The sequence below is a fragment of the Dermacentor silvarum genome, chromosome 1 (genome assembly GCF_013339745.2).
Source record: "Dermacentor silvarum isolate Dsil-2018 chromosome 1, BIME_Dsil_1.4, whole genome shotgun sequence".
Taxonomy (NCBI): Eukaryota; Metazoa; Arthropoda; class Arachnida; order Ixodida; family Ixodidae; genus Dermacentor; species Dermacentor silvarum.
Window position 1 is genome coordinate 290,075,644 of NC_051154.1, and position 16,633 is coordinate 290,092,276.

Consider the following 16,633-nt stretch of genomic DNA (forward strand, 5'->3'; position numbering starts at 1 on the left):
GTGTTAATGTGTGGGTACTGTGCTGGGCACTCCTACAGCATATGCAGAAGCGTAGCCGGGTGAGTGCCAGAGCACCAGCACTCACTCAAAACAAAATACTGTTGTAATGCGTATTTGTTGTGAGATCAGCGTGAAAGGTGAGGAGGCACAACGAGCCCTACTTGATCAGCGACGCTCGGTGAGAGTCAGAAAATATTGTTTTAAAAGGGCACTAAAAATATGAGAAAAATTTAATCTGTGTTAGTAAATTACTCGTTTATAATAACAAAAAATCCACTCTTACCGCGAGAAGACACTTGCTAAACAAGAATGAAAGACGGGCTGGTGCGGGTCTTCAAGTTCGCGCAGCAGCCCACCCTGACCTCGTGGATTCTGACTGCGTCACCTCGAGCTTAGTTCGTTAAAAATGGACTTGCACGTTTTTCTAAGAAAGCCGAAGACTGAACTGCACGTTTTTCTAAGAAAGCCGAAGACTGAACTTAGCAACTTTTAAGAACTTTCACAAACCACAACGCCCCAAATACAAAAATATGTCTTGAAGTTTGTGACGTCACCGTATCAGCGCAGATGTTTCGGCGCGAAATTCGAAAAGTGTAACTTTGACCATCACTTTTTCTTCTAATAATCAACCTATTATCGAGATATCAACGAAAATAGTGTTTTTAAATAATACTTTATAACTGTGAACTGATTTAGTGCTTATTTTTAAGTATACCGTTCAATACAGTGAATGCCGTCTGCAAGCATTTCGTTCTTAAAAGCCTCGTGCTGGGTACCGGTTCTGCTTGTACCCATCAGTAACGCCCTCTGCACGGATTGGTCCGCAGGCTTTGCCCAACTCCGGCATCACGCTGGTGGCCGCCCAGCTGCACACGCACTTAACCGGCGAGCGGGTCTGGGTTCGCCACGTTCGCGGAGGCGCTGAGCTGCCCGAGATGGCTCGCGACGACCACTTCAGCACACATTTCCAGGAGATTAGGCTGCTCAAGAGGAGGATACAACTCATGCCGGTGAATATAAGAGATTTTCGACGTCACTGACCGGCGATACACGTGTTGGTATGTTAATCCTAACAGCACAAGTCCCCGATACGAGCAAAAATGAAGCAGACAGCCTGAAAATAGTCGTTTTACGGAGGTATATTTCTCGCCAGATTTTATGAGAAATTCCATGTGCCGTTTTCTCACAAAGGCCTCTTTGCACGCCATGGGACAAAACTACAAGTAAAACGAATGCACTTTGTGACATTTCGGGGACGCATCTCTTAAGCTGATTCTGTAACAGCGAAGCGTTTCACTGAGTCAGAGCTCTGTAGCTCGAACTTATACTGTTACAAGCGGCTACGCCGACTAAGAGCTACATCTTGCGCCTCATTGAAGAAAGATACCTTCTGCCGCAATCGCCGGTACACAATTTCAGTCTCTGCGTTTGTCAGACGTGGTGCGTTCAAATCTCTATGCGTATCCTGCCTGGCTCGAACAAGCAAGGGTCACCAGTAACTAGTAAGATACACCTCAGAGATATATTTTTAATTTAATTTGCGGCTATGATACTGCGTTTGACATCTTGTATGAAAACTTTCTACCTTTTTTTCCTGCTACGCAGGGCGACGCCTTGGTTATCACGTGCAGTTACAACACGCTTGACAGAGCAAATGTCACACTGGTAAGTTTCACGCGGGCGTAGTTGGCAAAGGCTATGATGTGACGTGCTAATGACGTATATGCTTATATGTGATGACAATGACATACGTATGGCATTTGTGGGACTACGTAACTTGAGCTGTTTGATAAAACCTCACCGTATGTTTGAGTGCGTTCGTGGCGCATCGTAAGGACGTCGACGCAAACAGATGCGACGTCACTGTAATCTGGGCCTGTGGCTTTCCTATAAAAACGCAGTGAGGTTAAAACTTGCAGAAGGCAGACTTCCACAAAAAAAGGAAATAAAAACTTAATGCTGTATCCATCCACGAACGCAAGCATTTTCGGTCAAAAAAATCAACCGCATAGCCCATTGTTCCGTTAGCAAGATCCTTTTTCTGGGTAGTTGGATAGAAGATTTCGGTATCATTGGAAGCTTAAGCAAAAGGAATGGTGCCGACAGTCGAACGTTTCTTTATACAGATTTTGTTCTTTTTACCTTTCGTATAACAGTCGTTCGTTTAGTAAACTCTGCCACTGCACTGTTGGAAAACATCGATAAGAGCCGCTCGCTGGTTCTCATTGTTTAAGACAACAATTGCCGCCATGTCGCATCGTGGCGTCATGTACTGGAAAAATGCTATAAAAGCTGATGCTTTCCGGTTTTAACCCGTTTGGCCAATCTTACGAAACAGCTTCTTTTCTTTTTTTATCTCCTTCGCTTAAAACGGAAAAGTCAGAATCTTGCGCTCAAAGTTTAAACCAGTGCTTCAGTCCAGTTCCCTAACGCAATACCAGCAACATTTAAGGCACTTCCCTCCCTGCCTGCGCTTCCGTTCAGAAAATAAAGCACTGAGAGGAGGGAGGGGTAAGTGGCTGGAACTACAGCATTAATTTTCGTTACGGTTACACCTTCGCGCCATACAACCCTTTCCAGTGGACGAACAGGAACTGTCTGGACTGCTGCAAGAGAGCTCTCATGAGAGTCCACGCCCATTTCCGCGGCGTCATCGAAGCTGGCACAAGGCCTCGAGGAAGCACTTTTCGATTTGTTTCGATTGTTCTTGTTCGCACACTGGGAAGCGCCAATTATCACACCTAATAAATCCACTGCAGCCGCAGGAAACCGGATATTCCGATCTGCTTAACCTCCCTGCATTTCCTTTAACTTCTCTCTCTCTCTCTGAGACCTCCTCGGTAGCGCTCTGCAAACTTTAATTCCACTAAAATTTCCATATAGGTATCTTATTTTACGAAGACAAGTATACAAACACAGACATTCAGTGAATGGCGAACAGCGGGAACAACTTATCGTTTGCCATACACATGACACATTCTGCTAGTATGCTAGATCATAAACGCCTTGCACTTCATGGCATCGAGAGCAATTCTAGACGCTGAATTGAAAGTGTTACAAAACCTGGCTTAACTCTACGGTATACGGAGCAGTGCCAGTACAATTAAATGCGTTTGAATTCGTTTCTGCATGCACATTTAGTTCTCTTGCATTTACGCTTGCTCTCTACACTTGATCTGCGCTTGTTTCGCAGGGCGGCTTCGGTATTCGTGAGGAAATGTGTGTATCGTACATCCACTACTTTCCCAAGACGGACTTGGAAGTCTGCAAGAGCTCAATAGAGACCAGCTTTCTACAGGCGTACTTCAAGTATATGAACCTGTGCGTATATGCCACATATTCTTTCTCGAGTATAGAGCCTTGAAAGCATGCCCCTAGTTCTTATTGCGTGCTCTGCAATGCCTGCTGTATTTATATGGTGCAGGCCTACACATCTTTTTTTTATGCCTTAAATAACGAACGTGTGCGCTGTCAGGTGTGGTTCTCTCCTCACGCTTGCAACCAAACGTTCACATACAGTACCACCCGCAAATTCGCTCATCCAGTTCTCTTCGCAATCACCTTTCTCTTTCTCGAGAAGATAATCAACAATGTTATGTATGAGCTTCGCTTTCCCTAATGTTACAGAAAAAAAAACTAAATGAAGTAACAAGGTAGGCCCCTTTTCAATATACGTTCAGCCTTCTCTCCGTAGCAGCCACATTTCGTCAACAAAACCGTAATAATGAACATTACTTACTGTAAATATATAACGTTTCCTTGCGCGAAACCATGAGAGAATACAACACATGCCTCTTTCGAGACTTTCCCCACCACTGGAAGATTTCCCCAGGTTTGTTCTATGCGCATGACATTGTGTCGCTTGCCAACAGGCAAAGTGACATTCAACGTCTGGCTAACATCTGTGGACAGGAAGGTGAGAATTTATTATTGAAATTTAGCGTTAAAAATCAGGTCTTATGGTATTCAATGAAAACAGTGAACACACAGTGTCAATACAGGGCCAGGAAATACTTCGGGTAAAGGAATACAAATATCATGCTGTATGGATAAACGATGGTAATAGATATATTGAAACACAGGGGGAGAAAAACAGTAATAGCAACAGGAAAGAAAATGCGGTCCCAATGGAACGCAGACCGCTATGTGGATGCAATAGGTACGAGATGCTCCAGGGTATGTGGAAAGGTGTAACAGTTCCAGGACTTACATTTGTAAATTACAGTTGTTTGCTTGAAGTCAGAGGTACAATCAGGACTCGATGGCAATCAAAGGCCAGTGGGACGCCTCGCATTGGGTGCTCACGGAAAGACAACAAATGAAGCCGTACAGGTTGATAAGGGCTGGACAAGTTTTGCAGTGAGGAAAGCACAGGGTAACATCGCTTTCAAAGAACGACTTAGGAATATGAAAGAAAGTAAATGGGTTGCGACAGTGTTCAAGTATTTGTACAGAAAAAATAGCGACACACAGTGGAGGAAAAGAAGTAGGAAGCTTACCATCAAGTATACGACCGGTATAGTAAGCAACATGGCAACAAAGAACGTTAAACGCAAAGTCAGAGAGGCTGAGACAATCTCTTGGGTGGCGGCAGTGAAAAATTAACCGCCTATGAGTAACTATCTAAGAGATAAAAACAAAATCAAGAGAGAAACAGTAACTCAAAGAGAAGCTCCTTACTTTTCGAAGCCAGATCAGGATGCCTTAAAACGCGTGCTTATAAACCGAGGTACACCAAGGAAGAAGAGGCATGTGCTTTCTGCGGTAAAGCTAAGAAAACGATAGAACATGATTTATTAGAATGTGAAGATATCTACCCGCCCGTCGGTTTAGGCTCCACTGGTCTCCTTGAAGCCCTTAGGTTCAGGAATAGCAGGGGAAACTCAAACATGTCCACAAGATTAGTAAACGGCGATTGCAGGTTTGGTGGCAGAAAAGTAGGGAGACCACAAACAACGGAGGCGTGCAAAAAAATAATGGTTCAGAAAGTTTGATGCTGACAATTTTTTGTCTATTCAGTATATATATATATATATATATATATATATATATATATATCGATAAGACATTAGTCAAAATAAGGATCTTGGTGGCACAACCCACCGCCTCGTTTCAAAAGAGACGCTCATTGCATCCATCCAGGCAGGGTGTATCGATACCAAGACCTACTCTCAGACCTAAATCTACTACACATACACGAATACCTAAGGAAGTCGGTGGGAGGACGGCTGGCCATGGTAGCTTAATAGTAAAACACCGCAGTCGCAATGCGGAAGGTGCGGGTTTGGCTCGCACATGCGGCAGGTTGCCTTTTCGTCGACTTTCATTTTCCCTTATTATTTTCCCATTATTAACTTTTTAGGCGAAACACTTCCTTTTGCATGAAACTGTAGTATCTAGGCCCCTGCCGTTTTTTTTTTTTAATAGAACACGTGACTAGGCGGACGTTAGCAGCGAGAAAAAAATTTGACCATAAGTTCACGCGTTACTGAAAATCTGGGCATTAGCTTTTCAATTACTCACTCTAGGCCACATATCGTAATTGCGAAATTGAAGCCGAGGAGTGATGAAGTTAAGTCTGCTTCCGTCCCTGGTCGAAATGTACTTGCACTAAATTTATGATAAATTTTGATTTCTTCGGGGCTTTGCAAGCTTGTTTTATAGTACAAGTTTACAGACCATCGACAGGCCTGAAAAAAAATCTAATTTTCTCGCGGTTGACGTACGCAACCTGCAGGAAGGTGCTCCAGGGGTCGCATCATGTGCGACGATTAGGCTACATTTATGTCCTAATTCAGGGCCAACCACTGCATCTCACTTCCATTCCAAAACAAGTTTTTTACCCTTTGTATTTGGCCTGAGTGGTGTCCCGCCTGCGTTATACCCAGAATCACTCAGTCGGCTTGTCTCGTGATTTGACGGAATAGAATAGAGTGAAGACAACTGTACGCAATTATGTAGGTGGTAATAGGATGCTCGCCTTTTGAGCTTCGAAATTCGTGCACTCTTTCGCGGCTGCTGCCGCCGATGAGTAAATTTCTTCGCGAGCTTCTCTTTTCTCTGAACCGTTTCGTCAATAGAATCAAAAACTATATTGCGCACACATATGGCTGCTGCTAAAACAAATTACTATGGCGTGACACCAACTAATTTTATGAAGCACGATCCTCACCGTTTTCGGCGCCACTTGTCGCATAATAACGGAGGTCCAAGTGGCATTGTCGTTAATGGTGAACTTGTGTCGGACAACGCGCGTATCGCAAAATTTTTTAATGATTTTTTAATCTGTTTTTACTGACATTTCTGCAGGTAGTTTTTCACCCTTCGCACTAGAATCCCCGAAAACATCACTAATGCCTAATATTCAAGTGTCGCATGAAGGCATTGTAACTCTTTTGCTTAAGATTAACGATAATAAATCTGTTGGTCAAGACGGCATACCAAATGCCTTTCGGCGCAAATATGCGGAATAGGTAGCCCACTATCTAGAGATCATATTTAATGCCTCGCTAACACAAAAACTGGTTACAGATGACTAGTTAGTAGCAAAAGTAGTAGTGGTTCACAAGTCTGGTGAAAGGCAAAATATTGGAAACTATCGGCCAATTTCACTGACGTGTGTATGCTGCAAACTACTTGAACACATAGTTTCAAAGTCAATATACACCTACCTTGAAGACAAGAAAGCTTTTTTTTCCCCAACCAGCACGGATTTCGACAGCACCTTTCGACTGTCACAGTTGATAGAAACAATTAACGATTTTTCAGCTTTCTTGAACAATAGAAAGCAGGTCAACGTTATATTTTTAGATTTCTCGAAGGCTTTCCATCAGGTCATACATAACTAATTAATTAATAAGCTGATGGAAATGAATATAAAATATGAAGTTGTTATGTGGATCCGCTAATACTTCACAGACCGGACACAATACGTTGAAATAGATGGTAACAAATATAACCAATTAAAAATAACCTCAGGCGTTCCACAGGGATCTGTTTTAGGACCACTTCTTTTTCTAGTTTACATAAGTGATATTGCTCATCCCATAAGTAACGACATAACCATCCGGTTATTTCCAGACGACTGTTTATTATATCGTGAAAAACATAACCAAAACGATCAGGCGTCACTTAGTCAAGCCCTTAAAACTCTAGAAGTCTGGGCCGCGAAATGTAAAATAAAAATTAACGAATCTAAATCAGTCATGCACAGTGTTACAAACAGAACAAAGCATGTTATTGAATGTAATTATGAGATGAATTCAGCAATTCTAACTGAGGATGATACGATAAAATACCTAGGTTTAACAATTTCGAAAGACTTAAGTTGGGAATCACACGAAGACAGAATTTGTGGAGCTGCAGAAAAAAAGTTATGGTTCCTTAGCCTCAAATTAATCACCACACCCGTCAAGCTACTTGCATATTTACCTTACGTTAGACCGACGTTAGAGTATGCCAGTGTCATATGGGATCCGTTTCAAGCAGGATTCATAAACAGCATTGAGAAGATACAGAGAAAATCCGCAAGGTTCATTCTTTCCCAGTATTATCGTATTGACTATGTTTCTGAAATGCTTCGGTTTCATGATTTGCCTCCACTGGCTCAGCGGCGGAAGTTGGCTAGACTGAAATTTCTTTTTTTCTTTTTTTTTTTTTGTTATCAAAAGGCCACTTCATTATTGAAACCTTCCAGGCAGGCTAGAAACGTCAGGTCAAGCAATCATTGCATGTTCTCAATTCCAAAAGCATATATGGACATGTACGTTTATTCATTTTTTCCGCGAACGATAAAGGAATGGAACAGTTTGCGGGCGTCTGCTTTGCAGTCGAGTAGCACTGAATGTTTTGAGGAACGCGTTAAAAATCTTTTATGAAAATCAATCTTAGTGGTGTCGTGCAAACGTTGTGACACTGTTCTAGAAGACATACTGTAGTCTCTCGTTTATACTGCTTGCGATATCACTGTCCCAATGTTACAAACATGTATTTCTTAGCCAAAGTATTGTATTTCCATTTCGTTATTTGTTTTGGTGGTTATTGCACTGTATTTCCAACATTGATTGCTTCATATCCTATTTACGTTTGTAAGGTGTTTACACTTTTTACGTAACGTGCAAACTTGCTGTACCCACCCTGTTACGGCCAAGACGGACAACAGTATTTGAAAATAAAATAAATACATAAATAAATAAATCGCTCTGCTCGAATGCACCATGAGAGACAACCATGTCAACAAAAGCAGGATCCCTTTATGCCTACAACCTTGTGCGACTGTGTTCTGCGCAGCTACCACGACGCACCTACGAGCGAGCAGAAGGGCATCAGCGACAACTACAAATCGATACCATGGACGCGCCATAACGTGCTTCTGCTCGACCGGCTGTACCAGACGATGCCGCTATCGATGCAGTGCAACAAGTCATCAGGGGACCGGTTTCCCGTAAGCCAACACGCCACTGGCTCGTATAGTATGCGAGTGTCTGAACGGCGTTTCTGTCTGCGTCGTATATGCCTTAGTAGAAGCGACTGCCACTGGCAGTAGGCGGTTTTAGACATAGGCGACCCGATGTTAGGGGGCGGCCAGGCGTAAAATATAACGCAATATACGTATAAAGCAGTCTGGCTTTTGGTGTACGCCAAGCCGCTTGGGGACGCTATTTATAAAATTCCCTAATACCGTAGTTTAGAGGGCGCCGAGTAGAACTTTCTCGGATATGGGAGCATTTCGAGACCGCCACTTACGGTGGCGCCAGTATGACGCGGTACCTATGATGTGACAACGCAGCAATCTGCAAACCTCGAAAGAATTGCACGAGCCGAAGCTCTTTATGCACGAAATTTCATGTCCTCGCTCCTCTTCCCTCACCCCCTAATTACTTTAGGCGAGCGTAGTGGCACCGTTTTCAAGTCGGTATAGCCGGGCAAATGTCATTGTAGGAGGTATTACCAGGGCTTGTGTCGTCAATTCTCCCAAATGTCACGCTTGATCCCCCCAATCAAGTTTTACAAAATGCCCCTCACAGTCAGAAACACAATTTGCCAGCAATATTTGGAAAAATTGCGATGTCTGGTCGGGCATATATAGAAAACCGAACCTGTTTGGAACTTTTGCTTCTCTTCAAAAAATAAAAAATAAATGGTCAATCAAGTGTCGACGCTAAAGAAGACTAGGTCGACGTGCAATTATCATATTTATGTAAGGGAACGCGCGTGGCAAACATCTTCGTCGGCCGCATGTTGCACGGTGCTGCGGCGAGATGCGAGAACAAAAGGAGAGGAGGACACCATTCCGTATTCTGCTTGCACTCCCGTACCAATCGCCTTTTTTTTTATTTTTCGTTCTTCGCAAACAAAAACTATTTCATTTGAATTTGAAATGGACGCACTATATCTATGGCAGCTTCGGAAACAGTGAGCAAGTAAGCTAGCATGACTGTCTTATCAGATTCTTCCGTTGTCCTCCGTTCGCGTGCACTATCAACACCGAAAGGAGGAAACGTTCAAGCAGAGGTGCAGGCAGTAGAAGGAACGACACCACTCTCTCCTTTTTCTTCTCACATGTCGCCGCTGCGCCGCGCGGCATGTTCACGACAAGGCTATTTGCCAGGCGCTCTCATGACCTTTTCATAAAGACAACGATTTACATGGTGGTTGAAATGATTCGATTATTAAATGGTAATTATATCTCTATTCTGCCTCTTTCTGTCTGTTTTCCATGTTCATTATCCACTCATACCGTATCTTATTCGTATCGTAAGTCACGAGCAATTATGTACCCCTTCTCTTCTTTAACGTCAACGCATGGTTGACCCTTTCTTTCTTGACCAAGAAGCCAGGTGGGCCGATCCCGCAGATAGTGGTTAATTGCAATGTGGTTGAATTTTCGACTATATAGGCGCTAAATACGCTGGTACCGTTAACTTCCTCTACTCTGCTACTAATTCCTGAGTCTTGTTAGCACCCCCGAAGCCGCATTCCAGACACCATTTCTTCGCGCTAGTCCTGCTTAGTCCAAACAAACTCGCCCCATTTCCCTAAAGTGTGCCGTACGGCGGCTTTGCCTCAAGCATGTCTTCATCTACGGCGGTGCACTCTTTACAGGGATATGGTGCAATGTGGCTAATTTTTTACTATATTGGACCTAATTACGCCCACACCAATAATTTTAACTACTCAGCGATTGATTCTCCCTTGTTGGCACCACCGAAGTCGTCTTCTAGACAATTGCCTCGTGGGAGCCTTGCTTAGTCCAAGCGAACTCGCGCCATTTCCCAAAAGTGTGCCGTGTGGCGGCTTTGCCTCAACATGTATCTACCTACGGCGGTGCACTCTTTACAGGAATATAGTGAAACGTTCATTTTTGACTATATTACCGCTAATTACACCCGTACCGTTAATTTTGCCTACTCTACGGCTGATTCTCGCTTTTTGTGGGCACCGCCGAAGCCGCCTTCCAGACACCATTGCCTTGTGCGATCCCTGCTTAGTCCAAGCGAACTCGCTCCGTTTCCCAAAAGTGTGTCATGCGGCGGCTTTGTTTCAACATTCTCTATCTGCGGCAGTGCAGCCTTTACAGGATTACAGTGAAATGTTAATTTTCAACTATGTTCTCACAATTATTGACGCTTCTTGTCGCGCTGAGACCTACATTTTGATACCTCTTGCGACTTGCTACGACGCTCTGGAGGCGCGAAAGCACCGGTTTCTTTTCTTTTCTTTTTTTTTCTGGAAGCAGTTACAAGATACCGAGATCCCAGATGCGCCAAACCCGTGTGAAGTCAGCTAAGACCGTGCCCTTAAAGAAGGCAGCAGAGGGACAATATCTTCTAGTGACTCTTTGATTCGCGTAATTCAATTACTGCAAGCCGCAACTATGAGCTTTCGACTCCTCCATACGTTTCACGAACCCCACGTGGCCCTAAAAAGAACACCCCATGGAACTCCTGGAAAACTTCGAGATAAATGTACCGCTATCTGAAGAATACCTGGAAAAACGCCTTGACGACGCTAATAAGGACCCCTCCTCACCCAAATCTGAAGAACGCAGCTTGCATGCAATAGCCATCAAGCAGGATATACAAAAAATGTCCCGTCAGTGAATCCATGCGCGAGTCCTATCCTGCGTTTATTGAGGTCGCATTTACACCTGGTGCATTTTTTAACAGCGGAGTTGTTAAAAAAGTTGTTTAAGCCAGCCGTAATTTCTTGTGCGTAGCAAGATACTACCAAGAAAATAAACATTCTTGCCAAGACGGGATTCGAACCCGCGTACCCCCGGTCCCAAAGCGAACGTCGTAACCACTAGGCTGTACAGCTTTTTTTTTTCTTGCATCCACGCCTGCAGTGCATACAGAGCAAGCATTTATGCAAACCATATGATTGCGTTCGAGCGTCGTCGTCTTCGTGCACAGCTGGCGCGTTCGTACGCTCATGCTTGCGAGGTGAAGGGGTTTTGCGCGCTATGAGAGCGAGAGAGCGACGCATTCACGGAGCAGGGTCTCTTGGAACGTGGTGTCGGCATTGGAACGCGGTGTCGGTGTTGCGAGCTGGGCTATGCAAGGCGCAGTGACGGCCATAAGTCCTAGACGCGTGAAAAGAAATTACCATCATCATGAGTAATAAGATGAAAAGTTAGCGCGCACTTCCGGAAAATTCTGGGCTACGATCGCCCAGCTTCGCTGTTTCAAGCGTTGCGCGACCGAGTGCAAGGTTTTCCAGTTTTTGCGTATTTAATTAACAAAACCGCAAATCTTACTGAATGTTCTTCCAGATCAATGCAAACAACCGCTGGAGCGAAGGAAGAGCACTACACAGTGCACACGTACAACAATGTCACAGGCTTTATGTCACGATCCCTGTTTTTGCGCGGGCGGGGGCTGAAGCATGATACATGAGATGAGCCCGACATAAAACCGCCGGCAGTTGTTCTCAGCGCCCACAGCAATGACTTTTTTTTATTTATTTTTTTACGTCCGGTTGTGTCATGCGTCAACTAAAGTTAAAGGGGTCCTGAACCACCCCTCGGGCTTGGTGCAAAACATTGCCCGCGGATAGCATACGCTGCTGTGAACATCTCAGTCAAATTTTGTAGTCGTTCACGGCGCGTGGAGCTCGCAAGCGGAGAGCGAAGTCACCTTTTTCTCAAACGCTCTCTTTTCAATCGAAGCCTGCTCCTCACTCTTTTCTGGGTGCTTTATTTCGTGATATAGCAGATTCCCATACGCGTTTGCTATTGGCCGATAGCTGACATCAATCAAGAAGGGTGTTTCGATCAGTGCGCTCCTTCCTAATGTTACTGCGCATATTTATTGACGATGTTTAATAAACAGGCTGAAGTAAGCGAAAATCTGCTTTCGAATTTCGATAATAATTACGTACTTCCGGAAGAAGCTGACTATTGTCTCCTCACGTTTGGCCGAGGCCGCCCGCGTAGCAATTAACCTTCCGTCGGGTCTCGTTAATTTCGACCAGTTTTGAACACTCAACTAGCCTCGAACAACGAGAAACTTAAGGTCAGACCACACGCACGCTTGCCAGCGCGCGCTCACTCTTGGCCGCTCCAGGTTAGCCGCCTTGGCAGACTTCGCTTCATATTGAGCTACTGATAGCGTTTCAAAATGCGCAAGTTGGACAATGCGCAATCCGACGGTCAAGCTAGTGCAGGACAAAGCCGGTCTGTACCACGTAGCACAGCCAGAATGGAGCACATGAGCGCGAGCGCGCACTCACGCCCTGTCGTGCACAAAGCAAACGCTGCGTAAATACCGCGACCGCCGCGAGGTGCCGCGACGAATCCGCTGGCTGAGCGCAGGGCGGCTCGCTGTGGACAACCGCGTTTGGCGCGTCGTAGGTGCCAAAATCAGAAGTAGTGGCGTCTACGTGAATCTCCAAAATGAAATTTGAAGTGCGCGTCACGGTGACGTTCAGTAGACGGAGCGTTGTGCGAACGCCCCACTCCGCCGTAGCCTTCGCAGTGCAAGTCTTTGAAGGAGCAGAAGCACCTCGTAGGGAATGTTTGATTGCCAATAACTCCGCTTCTGCTAAAAGCATTGAAGTACTTTTTTGCGGCAAGGTATTTCTGAAATACTCTATTTTAACTTCAAATGCATTTATCAACTCCAATAAAAATTGGTTCAGGGCCCCTATAAGTGACGAATTAAAGAAACACAATTAACCCCTTTTCTTCTGGTTCATAACTGCTGTTCGCAGTAAGATCGGTGAAGGTCGTCGGTATACTGTTATGGAGCCGGGGTTTGGTGAACCTTCAACAGCGTCTGCTTGGAGCTCGAACCAGGTTAATCATCGGAGAGTGTTCGGCAGGGAAGACGAGATTACGTTAAAAACAAATAACAGAACTTTAATACACCGTTACGGGTACAGGAAACGTTCAGCGTGCGTGCACCTTACCTGCACTCTCCTTGCACACACTCGGCGGACATGTCTGTTCATGTTGACAAGCTTGACGGTTCGACACGCCATGTCCCATGCGTTTGGCATTCGTTCAGTTCGTGGCCGTCCAAAGTGAATGGTAACAGACTGCCCCGCCGCCGAAGGAGATCCCGATGGGCAGGGGACGGCGCCCGCTGGCCAGAGGTATGACGCAGGTTGGTGCTTGCAGTCGTCGTCGGTTGTTGCACAGCTCTCTTGAGCACAAAACACTGTGGGTGTTCTCCAACGTTGTTCAACGTCCCGGACAGAGTCCAGATGCCTCAGAAGAGTCTGCAGCAGTTTTCCCGTTCACAGCATGCGTCTCCAGAACTACACCAAGCGCGAGACAAATCCTCGCTGAGCTCTGCCAGGCTTATTTCCCCACTCAAAAGTGACAGTTCTACTGAACTTACAGCGGCACTAAATACACACATAAATTTGTTATACGCTTCACAAGACATGACTTGATCCAACAGATCAGACATGACCCAACTGCGTAAACAAAGATAAAACCCTTCCAATCCTACGTCAGGAATGAAAAAAAACAGTGGCTATTCTGCCGGCAGCCGGGAGAAATATGTTTTCGAAATTCTCCCGGTAGTCTAATCTCATTGGCTGATAGTCACCTCACAAACGCATCACATCGGGCGTAATTTTGCCGCACTCCACACGTGCGACATGTTATCATTGGCATGATCGGCGTGACACAGGGCTCGTCAAATAGGGGCGTGTATTGTTTGAAACAGTGTTTATGGTGTTAGGCATCGATGAAATTAGCTTTGAGTCGCTCCCTGATTCGGGAGATACGCGATCGTCACCACTGCAAGAGACGAAAAATGCTCCGACGGAAATTTCTGCAAGCCGACTGCTCGCTGTCGGTGAGAAGTTCGCAACGTTCGCGCAGTTGTATGAAAGAATGTCCAGGTACAGCACCGAAAACTGTGTTCAGCTGTGGAAACGCGAAGCTCGGACCATCGAGGCAGCCAGAAAACGAGTGGGGAAGATCGCATACCGAATGCCAGAGGCCCTCAAATATTATCAACACAAGTATTGTTGCGTCCATGGCGGAGCGAAGTTCATGAAAAGGAACCAAAGATCCCGGAAATCATCGTAAGTAGCGTGAAAAGTTTTTTTCTTATTTTTTATTGTCGTTTGGTTGCTTCGCATATGGGAAATGTGCTTCGTGAGGGAATACAATGCGAATGCAAATTTCATTTGCAGTGCTTGCGGAGCTCACGTGCTCGACATTACGAGTTTCGCGAAGGCAAATTTCACGTGCAGAGCTCGCAGAGCTTTTCGTGCGCATAGTCGTTGCTGGGGAGCTGCATGGATTAGGTGAACCCTTTAATTTCAAAAGCAAATTTTGCCCTGTTTACGGCACAGTAGCGACGCAGTGGCTCTGGCGCGTACGGAAGGTCGCAGTCCGCTGCGACGCCAGTTGGATTTATGTGAAGCTGGCGTATGGTAACCGATGAAGACGTATTACATCCAGTTTTATTATTGTGACAAGTCAAGCAGGCTAAATCGGAGAACACGTGGCGCGACAATAGTATGACGTAATGTTGACGGGAAGTGGCTGTACGAACTACATTGTACGAAAACGGCTTCTCGCCGTTTACACGGCACGTGTAAGGTCATTCGCAGCGTATGAGATTACGTGTTAATGCCATTTTTGCTGCTTGCACGAACATAGTGCATGACATTCATAGCTAATGGCATTCGCCCATTGAATGAGTTTCCCGAACTCATTCACGCGTGACTTGTGTAATCTCGACGACAGGGGCTCGGCAAAAAATTACAAAATCAATGTTAAAACGAAATGTAACATATATATACAAATAACCATCCAATGTTTACCATTGTTTTGCTAACAATATAGCGAACATATGTAAACAAGACGCACGATTTGTAAGGTTTCGTTATCATAGCAGCCTGCCGATAAACAATGCCATCAATTGCGAATGCCATTTTGTTTACCCGTGTAGACTGGGAACGGAAGACTGCAATGACAATCGGCTTGAATGTAATTTACTGCAAATGACATTACATGTGCCGTGTGACAGGGGTATAATACCACATATTTTACCCAGAATGGCAATTGCAAAATTAATTTTTCGAAAAGGAAGTTTTAAACCACAACTTTTACTGCTTATCAGGCCAATGTATTGGGTGTTTTGGACATACTTATCGACTTATGGTGCACTAGAGCTGAACCTACTCGATCCCGATCCTTGTACCGTGTAACAGCCATTACATTCCGATCCGAATGAGGCTCAATCACAAGTGCCTGTGCGACAGGGGCATAGCTGTTTAATGAATCAAAAAGACCCCACATTGTTATAATTAAACCACTCCCTTACCACAGATGTGATGGAATTTTATTATGACATCTCTCTCTCTCTCCGTCTTTCTAGCACATTCAAGCAAGACTGTGGCTTCCACGTCTACGTTGCAGCAAACAAGGAGGGAAGCCACTTGGACATACGTTCCCTGAACCTTGCTCATAACCATGACATCAGCGAGGAACTGTTTAAGTACTTGCCACAGCAAAGACGACTACCACCTGCTCTCAAGATGAAGGCCAAATCTTTGTTGGATGTAAAGGCTAACAAGTTGATGGTCAGAGAGCAGCTGCAGAAAGAAAGCGGAAAAACTGTTAAGGTGAAAGACCTCTCAAATATGGCTGCGAAAAAGAAAGGACCTAATGAAAGGAATGATTTAACCGATGTTGTGAACGTTCTTGAAAGTAAACACAAGGCTACTGTTCGCCTACTTACGAACGAAAACAAGGAGCTAGAAGTCATTTACTTCCAAGATGAAGTAATGAGAAGGTCATTTGAAGACTGCCCAGAAGACTGCCCACTTACAAGTTATTAGAAACAAGAATGGCATGTTTTTTAGTTATTATTGAGAACAGCAACGGCGAAAGTGAAATTATTTGTGTCGGGCTGTTCGCAACAGAGGATGCCGCGACACTTGGTTTTTTTGAAGTTTCTTAAGGATATGAGTCCTAAGTGGCAGTCAGTTAGAGTGACAATGGCTGACAAAGACGTCAAGGAGCGACATGTTGTGAAGGAGCTGCTCCCTTCGGCAGCACTGCACATTTGTGCCTTCCACATACTGCAAGCATATCGCAGGGAAGTAAGCGTCCCTAAGCTAGGAATTACGAAAGCTGGGCAAGAAACAGCTCTAGATATTCTTC

The 16,633-nt window shown here is 44.8% G+C and overlaps 1 protein-coding gene across 1 annotated transcript in view; it reads left to right on the plus strand.

Annotated features, from left to right (window-relative positions):
* Positions 1–16,633, plus strand: part of LOC119437209 (dopamine beta-hydroxylase-like) — a 61,215-nt gene that overhangs the window by 29,477 nt on the left and 15,105 nt on the right. Inside the window, exons 8-11 of the mRNA XM_037704259.2 lie at positions 828–1,010; positions 1,606–1,665; positions 3,194–3,321; positions 8,290–8,443. Coding sequence (XP_037560187.1) covers positions 828–1,010; positions 1,606–1,665; positions 3,194–3,321; positions 8,290–8,443 — 525 coding nt within the window. The remainder of the gene's footprint in view (positions 1–827; positions 1,011–1,605; positions 1,666–3,193; positions 3,322–8,289; positions 8,444–16,633) is intronic.